This window comes from Pagrus major, chromosome 11 (genome assembly GCF_040436345.1).
Source record: "Pagrus major chromosome 11, Pma_NU_1.0".
In the NCBI taxonomy this organism is placed as follows: domain Eukaryota; kingdom Metazoa; phylum Chordata; class Actinopteri; order Spariformes; family Sparidae; genus Pagrus; species Pagrus major.
In genome coordinates, this window is record NC_133225.1 from 27,458,944 (window position 1) to 27,480,317 (window position 21,374).

The window sequence follows — 21,374 nt, forward strand, 5'->3', positions numbered from 1 at the left end:
GATCTTGTTGATCTCGGTCTAATGGTTGTTCTCTCCAAAACATGTCAGCATCATTTCATTGTATAAGTTATCACATGCACAATAGTCTGTTCAATTGTCAAAATTAGTCAAGAACCTAATACCATGAATACCATATATGAATCTCTTAGAACATTTGATAAATTGATTAATTGACAGTCAGGTGAAAATAGAACTTGACTAATGAAGGAGGAGTTTCACACATCTCAGATGACCAATCAAACAATATGTTTGGTTAACTGACAGGTGCTGTCCATGATTGTGAATGCTGCCAAACATGTATGTATAGAGCTTGACCAGGACCAGTACAATTTCTGAACATGGAGGCACCTGGCCAAGTAAATGAACGAGGGCAACTGCCTGCTCGAGGAAGAGGAAGAAGAGGAGGAGAAGTAAGGGTGCGTGGTGGTAGAATAGGGGGAAGAGGCCGAGGAGCACAAAGACACCATGCTGTCCCAGATGAAATTCGGGCCACACAAAGCGCAAAGACCATATTATCAACCATCGCCTCACAATGGCGGAGGCAGGTCGCTGAGTGCAGCCTAATGTGCCCCGCTCTACAGTCTCCTCCACCTATTCATTTAGTGTGTGTGTGTGTGTGTGTGTTTTATAGGCCTACAGTAATATCTTACCTCAATGGGATGTTATGACAAGAAAAATGACAAGAAAAATATTGGAGAAAATAAACTATCGAATTATTGATGATACAGTTTACAGTAGTATTACAGTCACTGTGCAGTGATGCATTAGAATTGTGGTAAAGTTACTGTACGTAAAACAACAATACAATTACATTGGTAACTCATTCTGTAAGAAATACATAAGGCATACATTACGAATGGTAATACAGTGGTGTCCTTTGAATTGTATGTCTAGGATTGGACGACAACCTCGCACGGGTGGCAGAGGAAAACTTCTCAATGACCAACAAGAACAAGACATCTGTAACATGGTGATGGCAAATAATGCCATCACACTGAGACAGATCCGCACTGCAATCACAGAAGACAATGCCATATTCCAAAATGTCAACTCTATAATCATCTCCACAATAGACCGGATATTGAACAAGCATCAGATGACCATGAAGCAACTTTACAGGGTACCATTTGAGAGGAACCCTGATAGAGTGAAAGAGCTGCGGTACCAGTATGTACATGTAAGTCAGTTACTGGTTGTCTATCATTATAACCTTTTTACAATTAAGCAGTGGTTCCCAAACTTTTTGGCTTCAGTACCCCCTTTACCTGATGACTGAATCCAAGTATTTGCTTTATCTGACTTCAACATTTTGCCTAAAAACTGCAACAGAAAACTGCAGCTTATCATTATAATCCTTATTTTGAAGAATAACATACGGTAAGAAAAGGGGTCAAGGAGCTGCAATTAGTGCCTCCCAAGCAGATCTATCTAATACTGTGGGTTTTACTGTAACATTTCAATATGTCTAGTCATTGATGATTTCCCCCTCCCCTTTCTCTCAAATACCCTCTGTAGTACCTCTGCATAGGCCTATCCCTAGGGATACATGTACCCCAGGTTTGGAACCACTGGAGTAGTGGCCAGTAGTATACTGAACTTGTGGAGGAGAACATAGAACATTCCTATGTAATTTTCTGTTACTCTAGTGTATGACTCTTCTGTATGACTGATTGGATGAGTTTTTTTTTACTCTATTGTAGAGAATAATGGCATTGGAAGGAAACGAGACCCCTCACATCCTCGTGTTTGTGGATGAAGCTGGCTTCAACCTGGCCAAGGGCCGAAGACGTGGCCGTAATATTATTGGCCACCGGGCCACGGTGGATGTCCCAGGCCAGCGTGGGGGCAATATAACTATGTGTGCTGCCATTTCTGAGAATGGTGTGGCCACTCACATCCCCAGTCTTGGCCCATACAATACACAGAAGCTCCTCATCGTCTTGGACCGCCTTCATACTGATTTGATCCCTGAAAATGAGAGAGGTCTCGTAGGGCCTCACCTACCAAAGTATGTAATTGTGTGGGACAATGTGAATTTCCACCGTGGCCCGCTTATCAGGGCCTGGTTCACTACTCATCCAAGGATGGAGTATTGAGGAGTTTTTCTCCGCTTGGAGGTGGAGAGTGTATGAGCATCAGGCTCAAAATCAGAGGTCCCTGCTCCATGCAATGGACGCTGCGTGTGATGATATTACAGGAGATCAGTGCAGGGGATGGTTGCGACATGCATGCCGTTTCTTCCCTCATTGCATCGCAAGGGAGAATATACGCTGTGATGTGGACGAGAATCTGTGGCCAGACAGACAGCAGCGTGTGGATGGCCAGGAGGGTGAGGAGGACGGCCAGGAGGGCGAGGATGGTGGCCAGGAGAGGAAGGGTGAGGACAGCGACCAGTGAAGAAATGTTAGTTTTGAATCTCCAGCTTTATTTATAGCACTATAGGCTACATATAATTTTTCTTGTTTTTTGTTTATGTGTTTATATTACAGTATATTGTGCTGTATACATTTTCTTTTAACTCTGATGTATGGAAGTTACTTTATGTGAGTGAATAAAATGGTTACAATTTCCTTGGCAGTATTAGTGCAATGTGTGATGTCAAACCTTGGAGGGTACTCTTACCGTAAAATCCTATTTTTTTTTCAGTTTTCTACACAATTGTATTCTGTTAGCTAGACAAAAAAACTAGTACAGTAACCATTGTCAATGAAGGACTGGGCTAAGACTGAGAGGTGGACATGAGGGATATTTCAATGGTCCTCTGTCATAATGACAAAACATCTAAACATTTTGACTTGCAGTGCTTACACAATGCCAAAGGGACAATGCATTTTGGGGGCACTGACTATTTATATGAGAAAGGAATTTAGTTTTGACACATGAGTGAACTGTTTTGGGAGAGATATGAGCTTTTGCAGGTGAACCATGGTGTTGTGCTGAACCATCTAGGTTATTTTGGCAAAAGCACCAAGAGTGTTGAGAACGTCTGGTCTGTTTCGAGAAATGAGCCAAAGCAATTGAGAAGGATCTTTTGCCTTTTGGTGGCACTAACTATTTATATGGGAAAGGAATTTAGTTTTGAAGCATGAGTGAACAGTTTTGGGAGAGATATGAGCTTTTGCAAGTGAACTATGGTGTTGTGCTGAACTGTAAGACTGTTTTGCCAAATGATCTTAGAGTTTTGAGAATGTAATTTCTGTTTCAAGAAATGAGCCAAGCCAAAGGAGAAAAAGTGTAATGTCTTCAAATATGTGATCTGGGCCTGAACACTTCCTCTGGATGAAATTACAAAATGTACCCATAGTGTTTCTCATGCAAGTAGCCAGTTTAAAATATCAAACCAGCTGTTAAAAGACACCAGAATACAGAAAATTACCTAAAATATTCTAGGGAGGATTTTCTTTTACTGCTTCTTTCACCTATCCATGTACATCATGATTTATTCACTGAACTTTGTCACATTTTTCTATAACAATACACCAACTTTTCTGCCTCAGCCAAGCATACAAATGTGTTTGCAATAATTAAAGTTTTGTATTTTTTTGCGTTTCCATACAGCTGTTGTTATGCGAAAACTGAAGATACACAAAAACAGGCAGATGGAAACACACTGAATATTTGTCACCATCCTTCCTTCACTGTATATCACCATGTGCCTCCTCTCATATCTGCTGCCAGCTATCATTCCTTACTGTGCACGCTTTGTTGAATATGATCATGCAGCAGCTTCATCAGTGCTGGCAGTACACTGTATCAGTGGGGAAATGAACCAAGCTCTGTGCTGCTCATTCTGGCTCACCGCTGAGGTCTTGTTAGTGTTCATTTGTGGGGTACAGTAGAGCAGGAAAATGGTGCCATGCAGAGTGGATTCATGCCAAAATAAGCCTCTTTGCACCTGTTCGAACATGCATATGTAAATCTCTGTACTTTGTCCACATTATGCTAAATTTTCTAGGTGAGGTTAGACTGTGATGGATTCCCTAATGCTTCGAAATGTAAACTCCACCACATTTCTGTGACACATAACACCATTTAAAAGGCATTTGATCATTCAGAATGGTACCTATCGCTCACTATAAGTCTCGTGCTCGTGTTTAATGTGCCCACCAGAAAACGATCATGTGAATTGTTTTTAGACATTTGGATTTTTGAACTCTTTCTTGAAATAATATTCCGCATTATGTATGTTGACATTGATTACCTCCGTCAAGGAGGTTATATTTTCGCCTGTGTCCATTTCTTTTGTAGTTTGTTGGTTGGTTTGTCTGCAGGACTACGCAAAAACTGTCGAACAGATTCCCATGAAACTTGGATTGAGGGTGGGTTTCGCCCTAGAATAGACCTCATTAACTTTTTAGTACGGATCCAGATAAAGGGATGGCTTGGAGAATTTTTTTCCCACTTTCTTTAACATTGTGAGACAGGGTGTTTTGTAACATTTCTGTTAATTTCTTAGGGAATAATGCATGTATCGTGATGAAAAAAAATCAGGCATATTTAGGCAGCTGATGACATGGTGAAGCAGATATGGGTGGTTTCAAATTTTGAGTGACACAGGGCTATGGAGTCTTATATTGGATTAGGCTTGATTAAATTAAAGTGGGCTGTTGGGCCTTGGCAGAGATATGTCCTCTACTGAGTGCCATTCTAGTTGTCTGTGTTTTCTTCAATGCAACCAACAGGAGATATTCCTGGAGAAGGAAGCATTGTCTGTGGAACAGAAAGAGAAAATAAACACTGTAACTTTGAAAGACACACAGTAGATTTAGCTAAGTCAAACTGCTGAAGCCTCAAATTAACTTCAGACCTGGCAGGTGTGTTGCTGAGACACCACTCTGTGCATCAGCAGGAGCATGGCTTCATCACTCTGGCTTCATGTCTCTGCAGACCAAAGCTGGACTGGCCATCCCTCTCATGATCTCATGGGGAAACAGACATAAACAAAATGAGATTAGCGTGGTGCCACAACTTGCTGTAGTAACGTGTTGTGTTGAGATAAAAACAAAAACTGAAGGTTAAAGGAGTCTGGATGAGTGGGGAAACGTAGTCAACATAGGTTTTTATTGAGGTGATATTTTAACTGTCTGTCAACAGTAGTATGCTAGCTAACGTTAGCCATGCAGCTAGTGGTTTGGACTGGGAGGTCGCTCTTTTTACACAATTTGTTGATAGTTTTAGGTTTTTTTTTTTACATATTGCCCCTTTAAGACTGAAGCTGTAAACCCCCCACATTACCAGATAATCTGTGCCAAACAGCATGTTTTCAGGCACTGCATTAGTACATGGGAAAGAGCCTATACATATATTCACTATGATTGTGTCCCTTGAAGTGGAAAAATCAATTTATTTTGTATTGAGACCTCCACTAAGAGGACCCTCGTCAAAGGGAGATGGTGCTGGCAGCCAGCAACACATGATCTTGATACGAAACAGCATGCAATTGAGAGCATGGATCAAAGGTTGTGTGGGTGAACACTCACAGGCCGCTGCCGTGGCTGCCGCTCCTGCTGATGACCTTCACAGGGAACAACAAAAGCCCCACTGTTGATTCTTCCTGGTTTGAAGGTCAGGAGGTATATTTGGCCTTGTGTTTCCAGGGGTATTTGTGGATGACTGACATTTGTTGGTGTTCATCTGAAGTTTACAGTGTCTTTGTACAGGCTGTGTGTGACCCTGAGAAAAATGTAAATTCCATTGATTGATGAACTTCTTATTTTAAAATTCAAGTGCTCTCACTGGATATATGTCAAACCTACCTGCATAATTATAAAAGTGTTTAGGTACTTTCTGCAACACATCCTAATTGACATCAGAGTGACTGATGAGGTGTGTCAGACTAGAATATTCATTAATCTGAGCTCTTAATAAATATTCAGACTTTGTGGTGTGGACTGAGTGTTAGAGGGGCTCAGAGGTGACAGATTCATCAGTTATCAAAAGGTGCCCTTATTTGGCAGAGGTGTATCTCAGCTGTAAGGTCTCTGGGCGAAATCCAGCCTTCACTCTCAGCGTCCTTCAATCAGCTTCCTCGTCTGTCTTTAATCTGAATTTTTGATAAAGGCAGAAGATTGGAGGAATATTATCTAGAAGAGCACTTCCACAGAAAAACTGCTTTTAAAAGTGAACATGACCATGCACCACTGACATCTTAGTGAGATGAGTATATTCAGTTTGGTTCTCAAAACAGATTTTCTGCTTATGAGGATAATTTTTGGCAATTTCATACGAATGAATGTTTGTGCGTTTTTAGTACAAGTACCAGTATGTTTTTTTTTTATTATTTATTCATCATTTATATAAATAATTTTGTGAGTAGCATGGAGACACTTCTACTTGCCTTTCATTATACAGCCCTGTGTTGTAGAATGATAAATAAATGAGTCTTGTATATTAGCAGCAGTGCTCATGTTTTCCAAACTTAGGAACTCGTAGTACCATTTTGTTCTGTCCTCAAGCAGTGAAGCAGCAATTAATATAAAGATCCCCTCCGGTCAAAAATGTGTTTTGCCTCCTGTCTCTTCACTTGGATGTTTGACCTTCACTTTGCAGAATGAAGTATGTGCAGAGTTTGACACTAGAAGGCTGCTGAAGAGGTTTAACGAGCTTAACACATGCAAATACGAGCAGTAGAACAGAATAGAATAAATAAATAATAGAGTAGAATAAATTTAAATACATTCCACAGTTTCTTTGTTGAGGGACAATATGTAAGACAAAAGTACTTGACAGGATCTTTAAGTGGGACTTCAGCAAATCATCTCATCCTCTGTTTAGGACAGTTTCATTTGAAGTCTCAGAATGACCTTAGTTTGAAAAGCTCAGTAAAACTTAGTTGTGTTGAGTTTATCCATGAATGGATTATAAAATAGACCTATCAGGCACAGTAGCCCAAGGGTCAGCAGCAAAATGTCTCTGAAAGGGACACAAAACACCCACAAATAGAAACAAACAACTATAAAGAGACTCAAAACACCCACAAATAGAAACAAAACAACTATAAAGAGACTCAAAACACCCACAAATAGAAACAAAACAACTATAAAGAGACTCAAAACACCCACAAATAGAAACAAACAACTATAAAGAGACTCAAAACACCCACAAATAGAAACAAAACAACTATAAAGAGACACAAACCGAGCAGAGGATGAAAAAAGATGACAACAAGTGGCAAAACAACCACAAAGAGACATAAAATGACTACAAAGAGATACAAAGAGTTTACAGAGACAAAAAACTTTCACAAAGAGACACAAAATAACTACAAACAGATACAAAGTGACTACAAAACTAAGTGAAACAACTAGTTTCAACTGTGTTGCAAAAAACATGCAACACAAGCAGAAAGAGAAACAAAATGACTACAAAGAGATGCAAACAACCATAAAGAGATGCACAACTACAGGTACAAAAACTTCACAGAGACTTCAAACAACCGCACAGAGAAGTAACACAACCACAAAGAAACACAAAACGACTACAAAGAGACACTAAACACCTACAAACGGATACAAAATGACTACAGGTTCCTAGGCTGTATGTCTGCTCCCAGTGGCCCATCATAATCTGTCCATGGTCCCATGCAAAGAGAGAGAAATGTATTTCTGAATCTTTCAGATGGAAAACTACAGCTCCATTAAGAGTTAAACATCGAGCAGCGATCAGCCACATGCTCTCTGTGAGTCCAGTCCTGGGACTCCCTGCAGGAACTCTGAGAGTCTTCAGGACCTCAGTGAGGGAGGCGGTGCGCTCTACTCGGACCCACTACAGTCTCGTAAAAACCCTCCCTCCTCGTTCCCCTCCATCACTTGACAGAGAGCGGGCGGTGCGAGAGCATCCTTCCCACCGGGTACCGGACAGCCCCTCCACTCTGTGGCAGCAGGGCTACTGCAGCGCAGCGCAGCGCACCGGAGCGGAGCTGGAGGAGAGCATCGAGCCGGAGTGGAGAGGAGAAGAGGAGGAGGAAGGACGGACTGTCTCCCCTCCGACAGGCGGGGATTGTAATCAGCAGCATCCCGTCGCTTAAACATGCCTTTGGGGAGTAAAAGACTCGCTGGGATTACTGCGCTGGTCGCGTCGCTGCTGCTCGGCTCCTGTGGGACAGGTGGAGAAGGTGAGCGGCTCGGTGCGCTTTCTGGGAAGCAGAGCGGGCTGTTAGAGCGCTGTTTGGCTGAAAGGGACCCTTATGGTTTACTGTCGCACTAAGACATCACTGGCTGTAAGGGTATGTGCTGAAGATGCTGGGGGGTTTACTGTATTTCACACATATGGCTGTTGATGAGACTTTTAAACGTCTGGTGATAAATCAGCTCATTTACAAAGAAAAGGAAAAGAAAAAGTGTTTATTTCTTTTTTATCGTGATATAATGTCTCTGGACAGAATGTAAATTGGTCAAACATGATAAAGGAGACCGTCATTAAGCTCGAAAACACCTGAAATACGTTTAAATACCTCTATTGATTAATCAAGAGATTCAGATTCTTCTACTGATTATTCTTACAACTATTTCCCCATTCATTGATTAATCATGTAATCTATAAAATGCCAGAAACAAGAAAGAAAATCTGCTGGTTACAATTTCCCAAAGCTCAGTATGACACCTGTGAATGTCCTGTTCTGTCTGACTGAAGATATCCACTTAACAATGATGTAAATCAGAGAAAAGAAGCTGCAATTTCAGGACATTTGTTCAAAGACTATGTTCCTTCCTAATCGAGCACGTTCCTCAAAAAGTCAAGAAATCTCACTTTTCTTGTGATCTAAAAGCATGAGGCAGCAGCTGGAAGCCAGTTTTGATCTGCTTCTGCGACCTGTTTCTCCTGATTTGAGGAGCTGTATACTGTAGCTCATGCTGTTTATGCCGTGAATTTAGTGAATTAAACAGTTGGCTGGGTCTGATCAAACCACCGTGGGGGCTTGTTGTTGAAAGGGAGCGAACATCCTCGGGGGATTTACAGCTGTCAACTTTTAAGAGAGCGAATACCACAAGTTGCGTTCTTATTTTAAGATTCATGTTTTCTCATGAGAGAAGGAGATAGAGGGGGAGGAAGGCGGCAGTCTGTCCGTGGAGATGTGAGACAGCTGTGCAGGAGGATGCTGCTGCTGTATCAGCTCCAGTTTTATAGTCAGACAGGATCATAAAAGGTGGGTTGTCGGGTAAAGTCAAGAACTGAAAGAGTTGCTCATTTAAAAGTTTTGTGAGAAAACTGATTTTAAAGAGTGAGAGAATACCCTGCAACAAGTGTGATGGATAGATAGACTGATTGATTTCATGCTGTTGTCAAGTGTGAGCTGTTGTTTTCCTCTCAGGAGGTTTTAATGAATAGTTCCAGTCACTGTAAAATCTGACGACCCTTCTTCCCCACTGTAATTATACTGTACTCCCTCGGACTGACGCTGTCAATAAGGGCAGCCTGATACATCACACCCCTGCATGCGCATCCACACAGAAATCACTAACAAGGCTGATGGATCAGGCCATACGCACAATTTTAATCAACTGGTTTAAGCACAAAAAGACGCAAAATCACTACAAAGAGACACTAAACCACAAAGACACATTAAATGATGACAAAGAAATGCAAAATGACTACAAAGAGACACTACACAACTACAAACAGATACAAAACAACTATAAAGAGATGTAAAGTGACTACAAAGAGACACAAAACAACTACACACAGATACAAAACGACTACAAAGAGATGCAACACAACCACAAAGACACATTAAACAACCACAAAGAGAAGCAAAAATACTTAAAAGAGACACTTAATAACTGTAAAGAGACACAAAACGACTACAAAATGATGCAAAACTACTTAAAATAGATGCAGCGTAACCACAAAGATACATTAAATGATGACGAAGAAATGCAAAATGACTACAAAGGGACACTACACAACTACAGATACAAAATTACTACAAAGAGATGTAAAATGACTACAAAGAGACACTAAACAACTACAAACAGATACAAAATGACTACAAAGAGATGCAACACAACCACAAAGAGAAGCAAAATGACTACAAAGAGACACTAAACAACTACAAACAGATACAAAATGACTACAAAGAGATGCAACACAACCACAAAAAGAAGCAAAATAATTACAAAGAGACACTAAACAACTACAAACAGAAACAAAACGACTACAAAGAGATGCAACACAACCACAAAGACACATTAAACAACCACAAAGAGAAGCAATATGACTACAAAGAGACACTTAACAACTTAACAAACAGATACAAAACAACTACAAAAAGATGCAAAATGACTAAAAAGAGACACAACATATTCACAAATACATTGAACGACCACAAATAGAAGGAAAATGACTACAAAGAGACACTAAAAAACTACAAACAGATACAAAACAACTACAAAAAGATGCAAAATGACTAAAAAGAGACACAACATATTCACAAATACATTGAACGACCACAAATAGAAGGAAAATGACTACAAAGAGACACTAAAAAACTACAAACAGATACAAAACAACTACAAAAAGATGCTAAACGACTACAAAGAGATGCAACAAAACCACAAAGAGACATTAAATGAGCAAAAAGAGAAGCAAAATGACTACAACTAGGTGCCTGGTGGATCAGAAAGTTCTCACATGCATATTTTTAATCAGCTGGTTTAATTTGGATGGATGGATGGTTGAAGGATGATGGAGCTAGATGTAGACATTTTCTCAACTCTATTGATTGCTTTGGGAAAAAAACAGCTGTAAGACAAAGGGGGGTATTGATAGTATGGAATGAAATTGACTCACATTGTCTGCGTTGGCTCAGACACAACAGTCTCCTCTGTGCATGAAGCCCAACAGACAAATCTGTATCACTCCACTGTGCTTCACATGTTTTGCTATATCAGTCAGAGCCTCTATTATCCTCTTAATGACTTGTCTTCTGTCCAGATTATGCTTCCTAAGGAATGAAAAGGTTTCAGCTCAGTGTCATATCATCCATTTTATTTTGTACAAGGAGGACAGGAGGTTTCTGTCATTGTCACATCCATCATCCTCAGCGATACTGTCTTTGTCTGCTAACACACTGCATCTTTCTCTCTTTCGAACACACATTTGTACTTAAGCTGCCAGTATCACTTAGTTACGAGTGGACACTCAAACAGCTCTGGAACCAGCTATTGTCTGACAATTTCTGTAACTTTCAGAAAGCGTCCAGTCAACGTTCACGGCCACTTCAGGTGTTTGTAGGTAAGAGAGCAAACAGGGTTTGAACTTCTCTCTCATGCTCCCTTTTTAAATTAATTAGAACAACTTGAATCATTTTCAATGCAACACTATGATTACCTTTCAGGAGAGACTGTCTGAAAAAATGCAACAGCTAGGAATACCCGAAATCCCAAATTGATTTGAAAAAACGTTATTTAAACGCCTGACACACGGTCGAACTCATGCACCCAATTCAGTGTGTGCTTACAATGATTTCATGTTAAAGTTGATTTAAATAATCTAAGTCTGTTCAAATCAGTTTGGGATCTCGGGGAGACTTGGATTACCTCAGAAGTCCCCATCTACTTCAGTTGTTTAGGAGAATACTACAAAAATGTTTTGTGGACAATGAAACCTCACCTGAGTTTCCACTGGCACTAGGGTGAGTAGATAATGACTGAATTTCCATTTTTGGTTGAACTGTGCCTTTAGGTGAGGATGGGTTGAGGTTGGTTTCACTTTAATCAGACAGCAGGTTGCAAAGCAGGGCATGGGAACTTGGTTTGGGTCTTGCGTTGAGCATTTATTTCCGACAAATAGCCAAAGCTTAGCCTTACACGGCGTAACTTATTCCAGAAGGAAGGAGCTTTTTTCAAGAAAACATCTTAAAAATACATTTTTAAAAATATTCAATAATGCTAAAGCCCAGCAGAGAGTGAGGACATCAGTCTTGCAATATACCAGTGGAAACCCCTTTCTGGTAAACAATAAACACTTTCTCCCTCCGTTCAACTTAAATTTTAATGACCCCAAGGTGAAAATAGTCTCATATCCACATATTTTTTACCATTTCAGAAAACACAGTTTTGTCAAAATTTTGATTACTGCCGGGTGGAAGCAGCATGGTGACCACAGGAGCGTTTCATCGCCCACATGGCTGAGACTGTGGGTTGGGTAGATGCGTTTGATTATTTAAGTAGCTGAGGCTGAGGGGGGACAGGGGACATTAAGGTGCTGTTATTTTCTCAGACTCCCAGAGAATTCATCTCCTCTAGTCCACAGCCAGACAGAGAATAAGTTGGAAAGAAATATGCTGGGAGAGTGGTTGATTTAAATTTGGTCCTAGCTCCCTGCTTCATATGCGAACAGCCCTGTCTCATCAGAATTTATTACTTTTCAATGAGCTGGTGGTTTGCACCGAGAGAACATAAACCTCTGAATAAAATCAATTTGGTGTGAATGTGTGAGATATTTTCTCTGCAAACCCTTCTGTCCTTTATGCTCCATGAGACTGTGGTGTCTTAGAGATCCACTGTAAGGAAAGAGCAAAGCAGTGGAGGATAAATCGCCCTTAGTTTTCTGCTTTAGTGTCATTTATGAAAATGTGTTTAGTAAAAGTGGAGTCATGAAGAGGTTCTGATTAAGTCAAGGTTACAGCAGCAGTGCTGGTGGTGTGAGCCTGGGGCTGCCAGTCATGAATCTAGATTTATTAATCCAGGGACAAGTAGTTAAGCGATAAAAGTGACAGAGAACTGCAGTCCATCCATCTGCCTTTGTGACCTGTGGGATTTTGTGTTTGCCCAAGGCCGGCTCCCCGGTGGATGTCTGCCTCCCTAAAAACAGACCCATTCATCAAATGGCCCTGTCATTATATCAGATGACTTGTTATCGGTCCAAGAATCAGCACATTCTTCTGGGGTCACTACTCACTGTCAGTCTGTGAGGCAGGAGGAGAGTAGAAACTGTGGGCATCAGCTATTAGCAAATATGAATTTATTACCTCTTTATGTCAATCTGTATGTGCTTTAAGTTACATAAAAAAATAGTGACAGCTGATATCCAATTCATTATAACTTAACCGCCTTCTTTTCTTTTCCAAACAGCAAAGATGGTGAGAAACAAATGTCGCCCTCGAATTATACGCTAATACTTGAAGCTCCTGTTGGTATGATAGTTGATTTTTGAGTCTCATGCGCAACTTGTCAAATACTGATGCTTTCAGATGGCGGCCGACCCGACCAAAGTGTATTTGGCGGCTGTCAGTATTACTATCTTACCAACAGGAGCTTTAAGCAAAAGTAGGGATACCTGAAATATAAAACACTCCATTACATTGGGTTCTGCTAGTGCTTTATATTTCATGCCAAAAATGTTGTTGGGTCATTATCTCTGATACACTAACACTTAAGTTACATTTTAATGCTGTATGCAGTGGAGGTCGACAGTGAGTACCTCAGAACTGTACTTGAGTACTTGAGCAAATGCATTAAGTTTCCAACACTGCAGACTGATACTGCACATTACATTACTTCAAAACTTTAATCAAACATAATGAAAACTTCACTTGCACCACAAGCTCCATTTAGTTGGTGAACAGCAGGTGAAGTTTGTCCAGTTTTCATGTAATTGTAGATGTTCAGATTTCACTTTTTTGAACACTTTAAGGACTTCAAACTCAATCTGCTGATAAATATTACGTGATTTGATGAAAAGTTCCAGAACACATTGTTGGGGTTATCCAACTGATTTTGAAAGTCCGGAGTTGCTAGTAACACGCGTACAGGATTTTTGTCTTTGCATGGTTAACTTTATGAAACGGTTGCTAATCCTCCCAACCCTATGTGTATGCAAACTTTGTCACTTTATATACTATATCACCTGACTTCCACCTGTGCTCCGGTCATAATTTCTTTGACCACTAGAGGTCGCTGCCTAACAAAAAATAAAACGTAAATATGGGTCGTAATAAGCTGCTTGCACTGATGACCTATACAGCAGTGTTTTGGGAGAGGATAGCCTGAATTTAATGCATGAGATGACCAAAATCACACAGGTGGTAACATTGCAAGGCTGAGCCCATGCCAAACATTTAAATAAAACAGACAGAATTCAAGAAGACATCTTAGTTTGTTGGGGTAGAAGAAGAAAGAGAATAAGAGAAACTAGAGCAGGAGTTGGTAGAAGATGAAATGTGGAGTGTACAAAATAAACTGAGAAGAAGTGGAGTTTGGTTCAGTGCACTGTGTGGACATTCATTGTAGCTGCCCTTCGTCTTTAAGCCATGCGGTGACACTCCCAACTCCTTCTCTCATTTCACCCATCAGTGGGTTTTCTTTTTTTCTTTATGTGTGTGTGTGTCGGTGTGATGTCAGACTGACCCCCCTCATCTCACCTTCACACAGCTGCAGCTCTGTGGTGCACAGAAACACAAGTTTCAGCAATAAAATCCTGTTCTTCTGTGTCGCTATCTTACTTTCTCGCCAACGGGGTGACATTACTGGAACGTGGTTTCTCAACATGATTACCTTTTTCTTTGAAGCAAACCCTGCGGTTGTGAAGTGTTTTATTTGAAGACATTGTCATTTTGTCTATGACAATTATCGCAGTCCGTGAGCAGAACTAAATTCATATAAAAAAGTATCAGCAGAAAGGCAGTTTCTTTTAGTTGTTTTCAATGTTAAATGGCCTGTCAGGAAGGAAATATTGTGTCTAATATTACAATAGTGAGGTTGGCAACCACATATTGATGACTCAGCTTTAACTGTTAGAGTAAACTAGTTACAAACCAAAGTGTACCAAAGTACATTGTAGAAAATTTTGAAATATTCACATTTAATGGATGTTATGTGCCTGTAGTAGACTTTGATCTACAGTTCATCAAAGTGTCTAATCATGCAGAAAACCACTCTCACATTTTTTCTATTTGTTTGGTTTTTTTTTTTCCTTTTTTTTCTCTTACTGAGACGACAAACATGAGGATGGTAAATAACTTTGAAATGTAGTTTATTTACCAGCGTATATTGGGAAAATATGACTTATGACAACCAGCTTACTTGCAGAGAATGTGGTATTTGAACAACAAGCCCTCTTATGTACAAGTTCTGTTAACAATGTATTAACGGCAGTACCGCAAATGCTACATCAAACAACTGAAAATACATTTTTCCCCATTCTAACATCACTAAATTAAAATCACATTTACTCATCCCTTTTTGAAGTAAAAAATGTCAACATTTTCTATAATGTCAACTATTAAATGCAACAAAAAAGGGTCTTCTGGGAAATATTAGAAACGCAGCTTTTTGTCTAAACTGGCTGGGGAGGCATGTCGGTGTTGATTGATGTCAGCTGGCAGGCTGAGCACCGGCAGGGGAATGAGAGACAAAGTAAACAAATGCTGTAATCTTCATGTAAAGGGACAGACACCATGTTTTTAGGACTACATCAGCATCTAATTGACTTAAGTGACATTTAGAGGTAAATTTAAGGCTGTTTAATATGTTGCAGCTTTTTAAAAAATATAGATATGCATGCCTTAGCTGACACAAAAACAAACAACAACAACAAAAAAATTTAATCAATGTCCAGTTTATAACCACGTCAGTCTTATTTTCACAGTTTTTACTACATTTATATCAGTTATAATAACATTGTACTCTCCAAGTTTTATTGTGCATGCACATGAGTACTAACATGACACTATTTCTGTCAGTGGTTTCACATTATTCCACATATTTTCAGGTGGCGGTAATTGGCCATAAAGTGAAGCAATAAACCTGCAAAGACAGTGAAGAAGAAACCACAAGCTATTATATGAGGACTTTCAAAGTGTTCAATCTCTTATGAGGAAAGTAAAGCCTATAAATGATAGAAATAACAGGCAAAACTGCCAGAAGAAGACCCAAGTTTTAATGAACTAGCTAACTTTCTTTCAAAATTTTATTGTCATGACTGTATGTGTAGTGATGTATTACTGCAAGCCTCGTGCTACTTCATCTCGTCTTTTCATATTTATGGAATCACATGTCTGAGCCCGTCTCAATCAATTAATAATCAAATTGACATCAGATTACTTATAAATACAGTTAATGATTAACCTGCTTTAACCTTCCTTCTTTCTGATCTAATGAAAGCCTTTCTCTTTGCAGGCTTGAGGAGTGGAGTGGCACAGTGGGAGCGGGGCCTTTAAGTGCCTCTTCAAATGGATAGTAATTATAACCCTTATTCATGTACTGATGCTATTCTGATCTCCCTCTCTTTATGAAAAGAGCCTCATGTAATGACACCGAACAGGAGGCTCAGCTCGAACCAGACACCATTAATTTAATCAAGGTTTTAAACGTGAAGTTTCAGTCCAGTTATTATAGTTATCATAATTCCTCCTGCTTGCTTACTGCCACTCTGACCTCCCTCTGCTTCCTTAATACAACGGCACATACAATGTAAAACTCACCATCACTCATACTACCCTGCTCAGTATTAGGCCTGCATGACAACCCCACAAAATATAGGTTGCATTATCATCTCTAAGCCATTTTCAACTTACTCTTATTTTAGCACTAAAAAAGTGCTAGATTGGATTTCATTCACAAAGTCAAAATGAGCAAGAGGAGAGGAGGAGAAATCAGAGTTCAATAAAGTAGTCATACATTTGAACAAATACAATTACAGTGACTATAAAAAGTATTCACCCCCTTTATTGGTTTTTTATAAATGGAAAAAACGGAAAAATTACAAAAAAAACTCGAAGTAAAAAGATTTCTTCAAAGTAATGTCAATTCTCTATCTAGACACTGCAATTTTACTCCATTCTTCTTTGTAAAACTGCTCAAACTCTGTCAGGTTGCACGAGGATCGGGCGTGAACAGCCATTTTCAAATCCAGCCACAAATTCTCTATCGGATTGAGGTCTGGGCTTTAATTTGGCCACTCTAGAACATTCGCCTTGTTGTCTTTAAACCATTTCTGTGTAGCATTCGCTGTATGCCTCGTGTCATTATCTTACTGGAAAATAAATCTTCTCCCAAGTCGTAGTTCTCTTGCAGACTGAATTAGGTTGTCCTCAAGGATTTCCCTATATTTTGCTGCATTTATTTTACCCTCTACCTTTACAAGCCCTTCAGGGCCTGCTGCTGAGAATCATCCCCACAGCATGATGTTGCCACCACCATGCTTCACGGTGGGGATGGGCAGTGTTTGGTGTCCGCCAAACATAGAGTCGAGCTCCATTTTGGTCTCATCAGACCAAAGAACCTTCCAGTTGACCTTGGAGTCTCCCACATGCCTTTGGGTGAACTCTAGCTGAGATTAATGAGTTTTATTCAACAGTGGCTTTCTCTCTGCCTCTCTTCCATAAAGCTTTGACTGGAGAAGAGCCCGGGTAATAGTTGTTGGATACAGAGTCTCTCCCATCTAATCTCCCATCTCAGAGTAGTCATAGGTGTCTTGGTGGCCTCCCTCACTAGTCTTATTCTTGCGCAGTCACTCAGTTTGTAAGGACGGCCTGCTCTAGGCAGATTTACACATGTGCCATATTTCTTCCGTATCTTAATGACAACATCCCCCAGAGTTCAGTGACTTGGAAATGTTTTTGTATCCATCCCCTGACGTATACTTTTCAATAACTTTTTCAGTTGCTCAGAGTGCTCTTTTGTCTTCATGGTGTAATTGCAGCCAGGAATACTGATCAACCAGTGACTGGACCTTCAGATACAGGTGGCTTTCATTTCATTCATACAATCATGAATCAAGTAAATACTTATGTAATCACATATTTTACATTATATATTTTTTTATTAATTCACATTACTTTGTAGAATTGTAGAAATCAGAGGGTTTTTTGTAATTTTTTTGTTTTGTATATTTTTTGTATGTTGACCATGATTCCGTTTATAAAAGCAATTCAATGGGAAAACAATTAAGGGGGTGAATACGTTTTATTGGCACTGTACTCAGCTTTCAGCACACATGGATTTTAATATTGTTTAACTATCCAACCAGGTAAAACTCCTGTATTCCTGAGTCTGTAAACATCTGTAGATCCTTGACACGATGTAATTCATAAATTATAAAGGTAATAAGTAAAGTGTATTAAATCTAGCTAGATAGCTACTGACATTATCCTAAAGCATTTTGTGTGACGTGCTTGAACGCGGGCCAGCAACTGATGGGAGTGACTCAGGCAGATGAGACATTCACCTAAGGTAAGGTTAAGAAATGGTATGGTCCACTTTAGGAGTGTCTGAAATCGTTTTAAATGATTCTTCTAGGCATGAATATGGGAAATATATTGTAATGTTTGCCATTACAGGTAAGGAGGATAGATGTTTCAAACCCCCCCAACCTGTTGTTTTTACCTCTTTTGGGGGTGTCCAAGTCTTAATTAGGGGGGGTCAGACCCTCCAAATCATCCCCGTAATTTGAACCATGATTATAATCAAGACCCAGGTAGTAAAAGAAATTCATAATCATCTTTTTACTTTAAAACAAGCAATCATCAATGAGGAGTATTATTTAAGATTTGAGAGTTGTGGAAGAGGCCTTGGGGAGCTGAGTATTTTTTTCAGTTGCAGGATCTCAGCCAAGGAAACTCCGTCCCTCCTCAGAAATCAGCAAATACAACAAAAAAATGAATCAGGGTCACGTAGCAGATAGTTTTTTAATGTGAAACTTTGACATTGCCTGTAAAACCCCCTCGGAAGTTTTAATGTTTTATGTTTTACAAAATTGATTTAAGGTATTAAATGTGACACTGACTGACAGTAAAATACTAAACACATGTCTGCGTAATTATTCACTCAATAATAGGACATGCCTTGATCATCACTGGTGCAGCCACTTGGTGCAGATGTAGTGTAATAAGTTAAATGAAGCTCACCTGTGTGTAGTAATTTGGAGAGTCTAACTTTTGGTGAGTTAATACTGACACCATGAAGACAAAGAAGGACTTCAGACAACTCAGTGAAAAGGTGATTTAAAAGCACAAATATGTCTCTTGTCCGTTGACAGCAAAGGTGGCAGTAATGTGATGTGGGATGAGGTCGGGGTGAAGTTATGGGTCATCAAAACAACAAACATATGATTGCAGTCGGTCATGGTTTGGGTTTTTGGTTTAGTCATTTCCTGGTTTATTTTGTAAGTTTTAGCCTTGTGTGTCTTGTTCTGATTTACACTTTCTGTCTTTGTGTTTCTCTTCCCACCTTTTTTGTCTTATTAGTTTCACCTGTCCCTTGTTAGTCATACCTCCCTACTGTAATTAAGGCTGTGTTTTTCCCTCTCTCTTTGCCGTCTCATCTGCGTTTTCACTTCTCTTCCCTGGTCCTGTTTTCTCCTTGTGTTAATCTGGTTTGTATTTAGTTCTAGTTGTTTTTTTCCTTCTGGATTCTTGCCTCTGTTGCCTGCCTTTTGGATAAAGCTTGGTTATTAAAGCTTGCTTTTTGTTACATCGTCCTACTAGCCTAAGTGTCTTGTGTTTGACTCCTTTTTGCTAAAACACAATAGTTGTCGAGCAACTCTCTTAAATAAAATGACAAAGGTGTTAACATAACAAAGCAGTTATTTTACCCAAACCTTGCTCTTTCCTAAGCCAAACCAAGTTGTTCGGATCATTTAATGGATTGATGTTTCAACAATGATTTGTAACAGATTTGGAAGGCGATAGACAATATAATCAAGCTGACAAGATCATAAAACGCTTGTATGCATCAATCTTCAGGTGAATTTACACATAATGTTTAATTTTGTGGACTTGTTGCAATTTAACCACACTGTCCTGTTGAATCTATGTGGCTTAAGGTTTAACAACTAGTGGCAATGAAAGTCGTCGCCTATGTCTGGGTCATAAAGCTGCATTTGACGGCCAACTAGCTTGCATGTTTCACTCGTTCTCTCATGAAGGTAAACCAGAACTTCGGACTACGGCTTTACAAACTGTAAAGATAAAACACCACTCTCATCAGTATGGCCAGTTCTAAACGAGTATATGTCTGATAAAACAATGCAAATGTCACTTGTGAAGGGGCAAAAAATAACTAGAAACCTACTCTAAATGTGTAAAATCATGAATACTACAGCGACAGGCTTGAGGGGCTTTCTCTTTCGAATTCCGTTTCTCTTCGAATGCACTCATTCCATTCGTTACTCTCATCGATGGGCTCCGCCGGCGATTCAAAATGAAAAGCCACCAATAACAGCCATCTATTGCCAACTCTGCGGCACACAACGCAACAACTGGGTCACCGATGGCCCTGAAATTGGCCAATGGCCGACCTCCAGTCTGGTGTGTTAGAACCCTACGTTATACTGTGTACGTGATCTTTTCTTCTAATCTTTGCTGAATTATTTAAAAACTTTAAGAAATTTCAGTTCTTCTCCACTCAGAGTGAAAGCCAACCTTCTGCTTGAAGCAAAAGAGAGAGAAAGAGTATGTTAATTTGTGGATTTTTTTTTTTTTTTTTTTTAACAAAGTGACCAAATGTCCTCTCAATAAAAATGTCTGAAAGGAAAAGTATGCCATTCAATTTTCTTGTCCTTATTTTTTAATATGAATATGATCCGCTAATGAAATGCTCAACACGTACCCTACAAATCTCCCCTGGGTCCATTAGTAGAAATAGAAGCAATCCTCACAAATCTACATAGGACAGACATAGTTCATTGTGAATAATTTTGAATCTTCCCTTTCATTACTATTGTGTTTGCATGTATGTTTTTCATGCTTGTCTCAGCACTCATATGCTAATAGGATGAGGGTTGAACCTCACAGGCTCCAGATAAATGTTTTAATTGCTGCTTTGTTGCTGTGCTGCTTTCTTTAATTCATTTAATTCTGCTGATTGGGTCTGCCTCCCGTGGAGCAACATATTAATGTAGTCAGGATGGAAGAAATTAAAGCATTGTTTTCATACCATTTCACAGAGAAAAATGAAGTAATTATGTTGCACTGAACAGTTTGTCTGCAGGAGTATTATGGGACTTTCTAACTAGGGTGGTCATAGATGTTGAGCGTCAGCAGAATTACTGACCTTCCTGGTGTGTCACGAACAGACAGATGAAGGGCTGGAAATGAGGAACAAATACTCCTCTCATTGTTAGCAGTCAGCCAGGCAGTGTCACAATTAAGACTGTCGTGCTTAGGTCTGCACTCAAAGCAGGGACAGGATCCATCAGTTTCAGCCAAACTGCTTCAACAGCCAAACTATAGTTTGTCTTACACAGCCACAAAATGGTGGTGATTATAGATGACTCAACAAAATACTTTGAGGTACGCCTCACACATATAAAATCACAAACTGAGAAGATAATTTAAGCAAACATTATTCTGTTTTTACAGAGGAAACCTCTGTAAAAACCTTAAAGGATAAGTTCACACAAATTGGAAAATTCAGTCATTATCTAGTAACCGT

General features: G+C 39.6%; 2 protein-coding genes across 2 annotated transcripts in view; one reads left to right on the forward strand and one right to left on the reverse strand.

Moving 5' to 3' along the window:
* Nucleotides 1–21,374, reverse strand: part of LOC141004522 (protein NCBP2AS2-like) — a 123,265-nt gene that overhangs the window by 32,609 nt on the left and 69,282 nt on the right. The window lies entirely within an intron of this gene.
* Nucleotides 8,029–21,374, forward strand: part of LOC141004520 (contactin-associated protein-like 4) — a 127,109-nt gene continuing 113,763 nt past the window's right edge. Inside the window, exon 1 of the mRNA XM_073476051.1 lies at nt 8,029–8,113. Coding sequence (XP_073332152.1) covers nt 8,029–8,113 — 85 coding nt within the window. The remainder of the gene's footprint in view (nt 8,114–21,374) is intronic.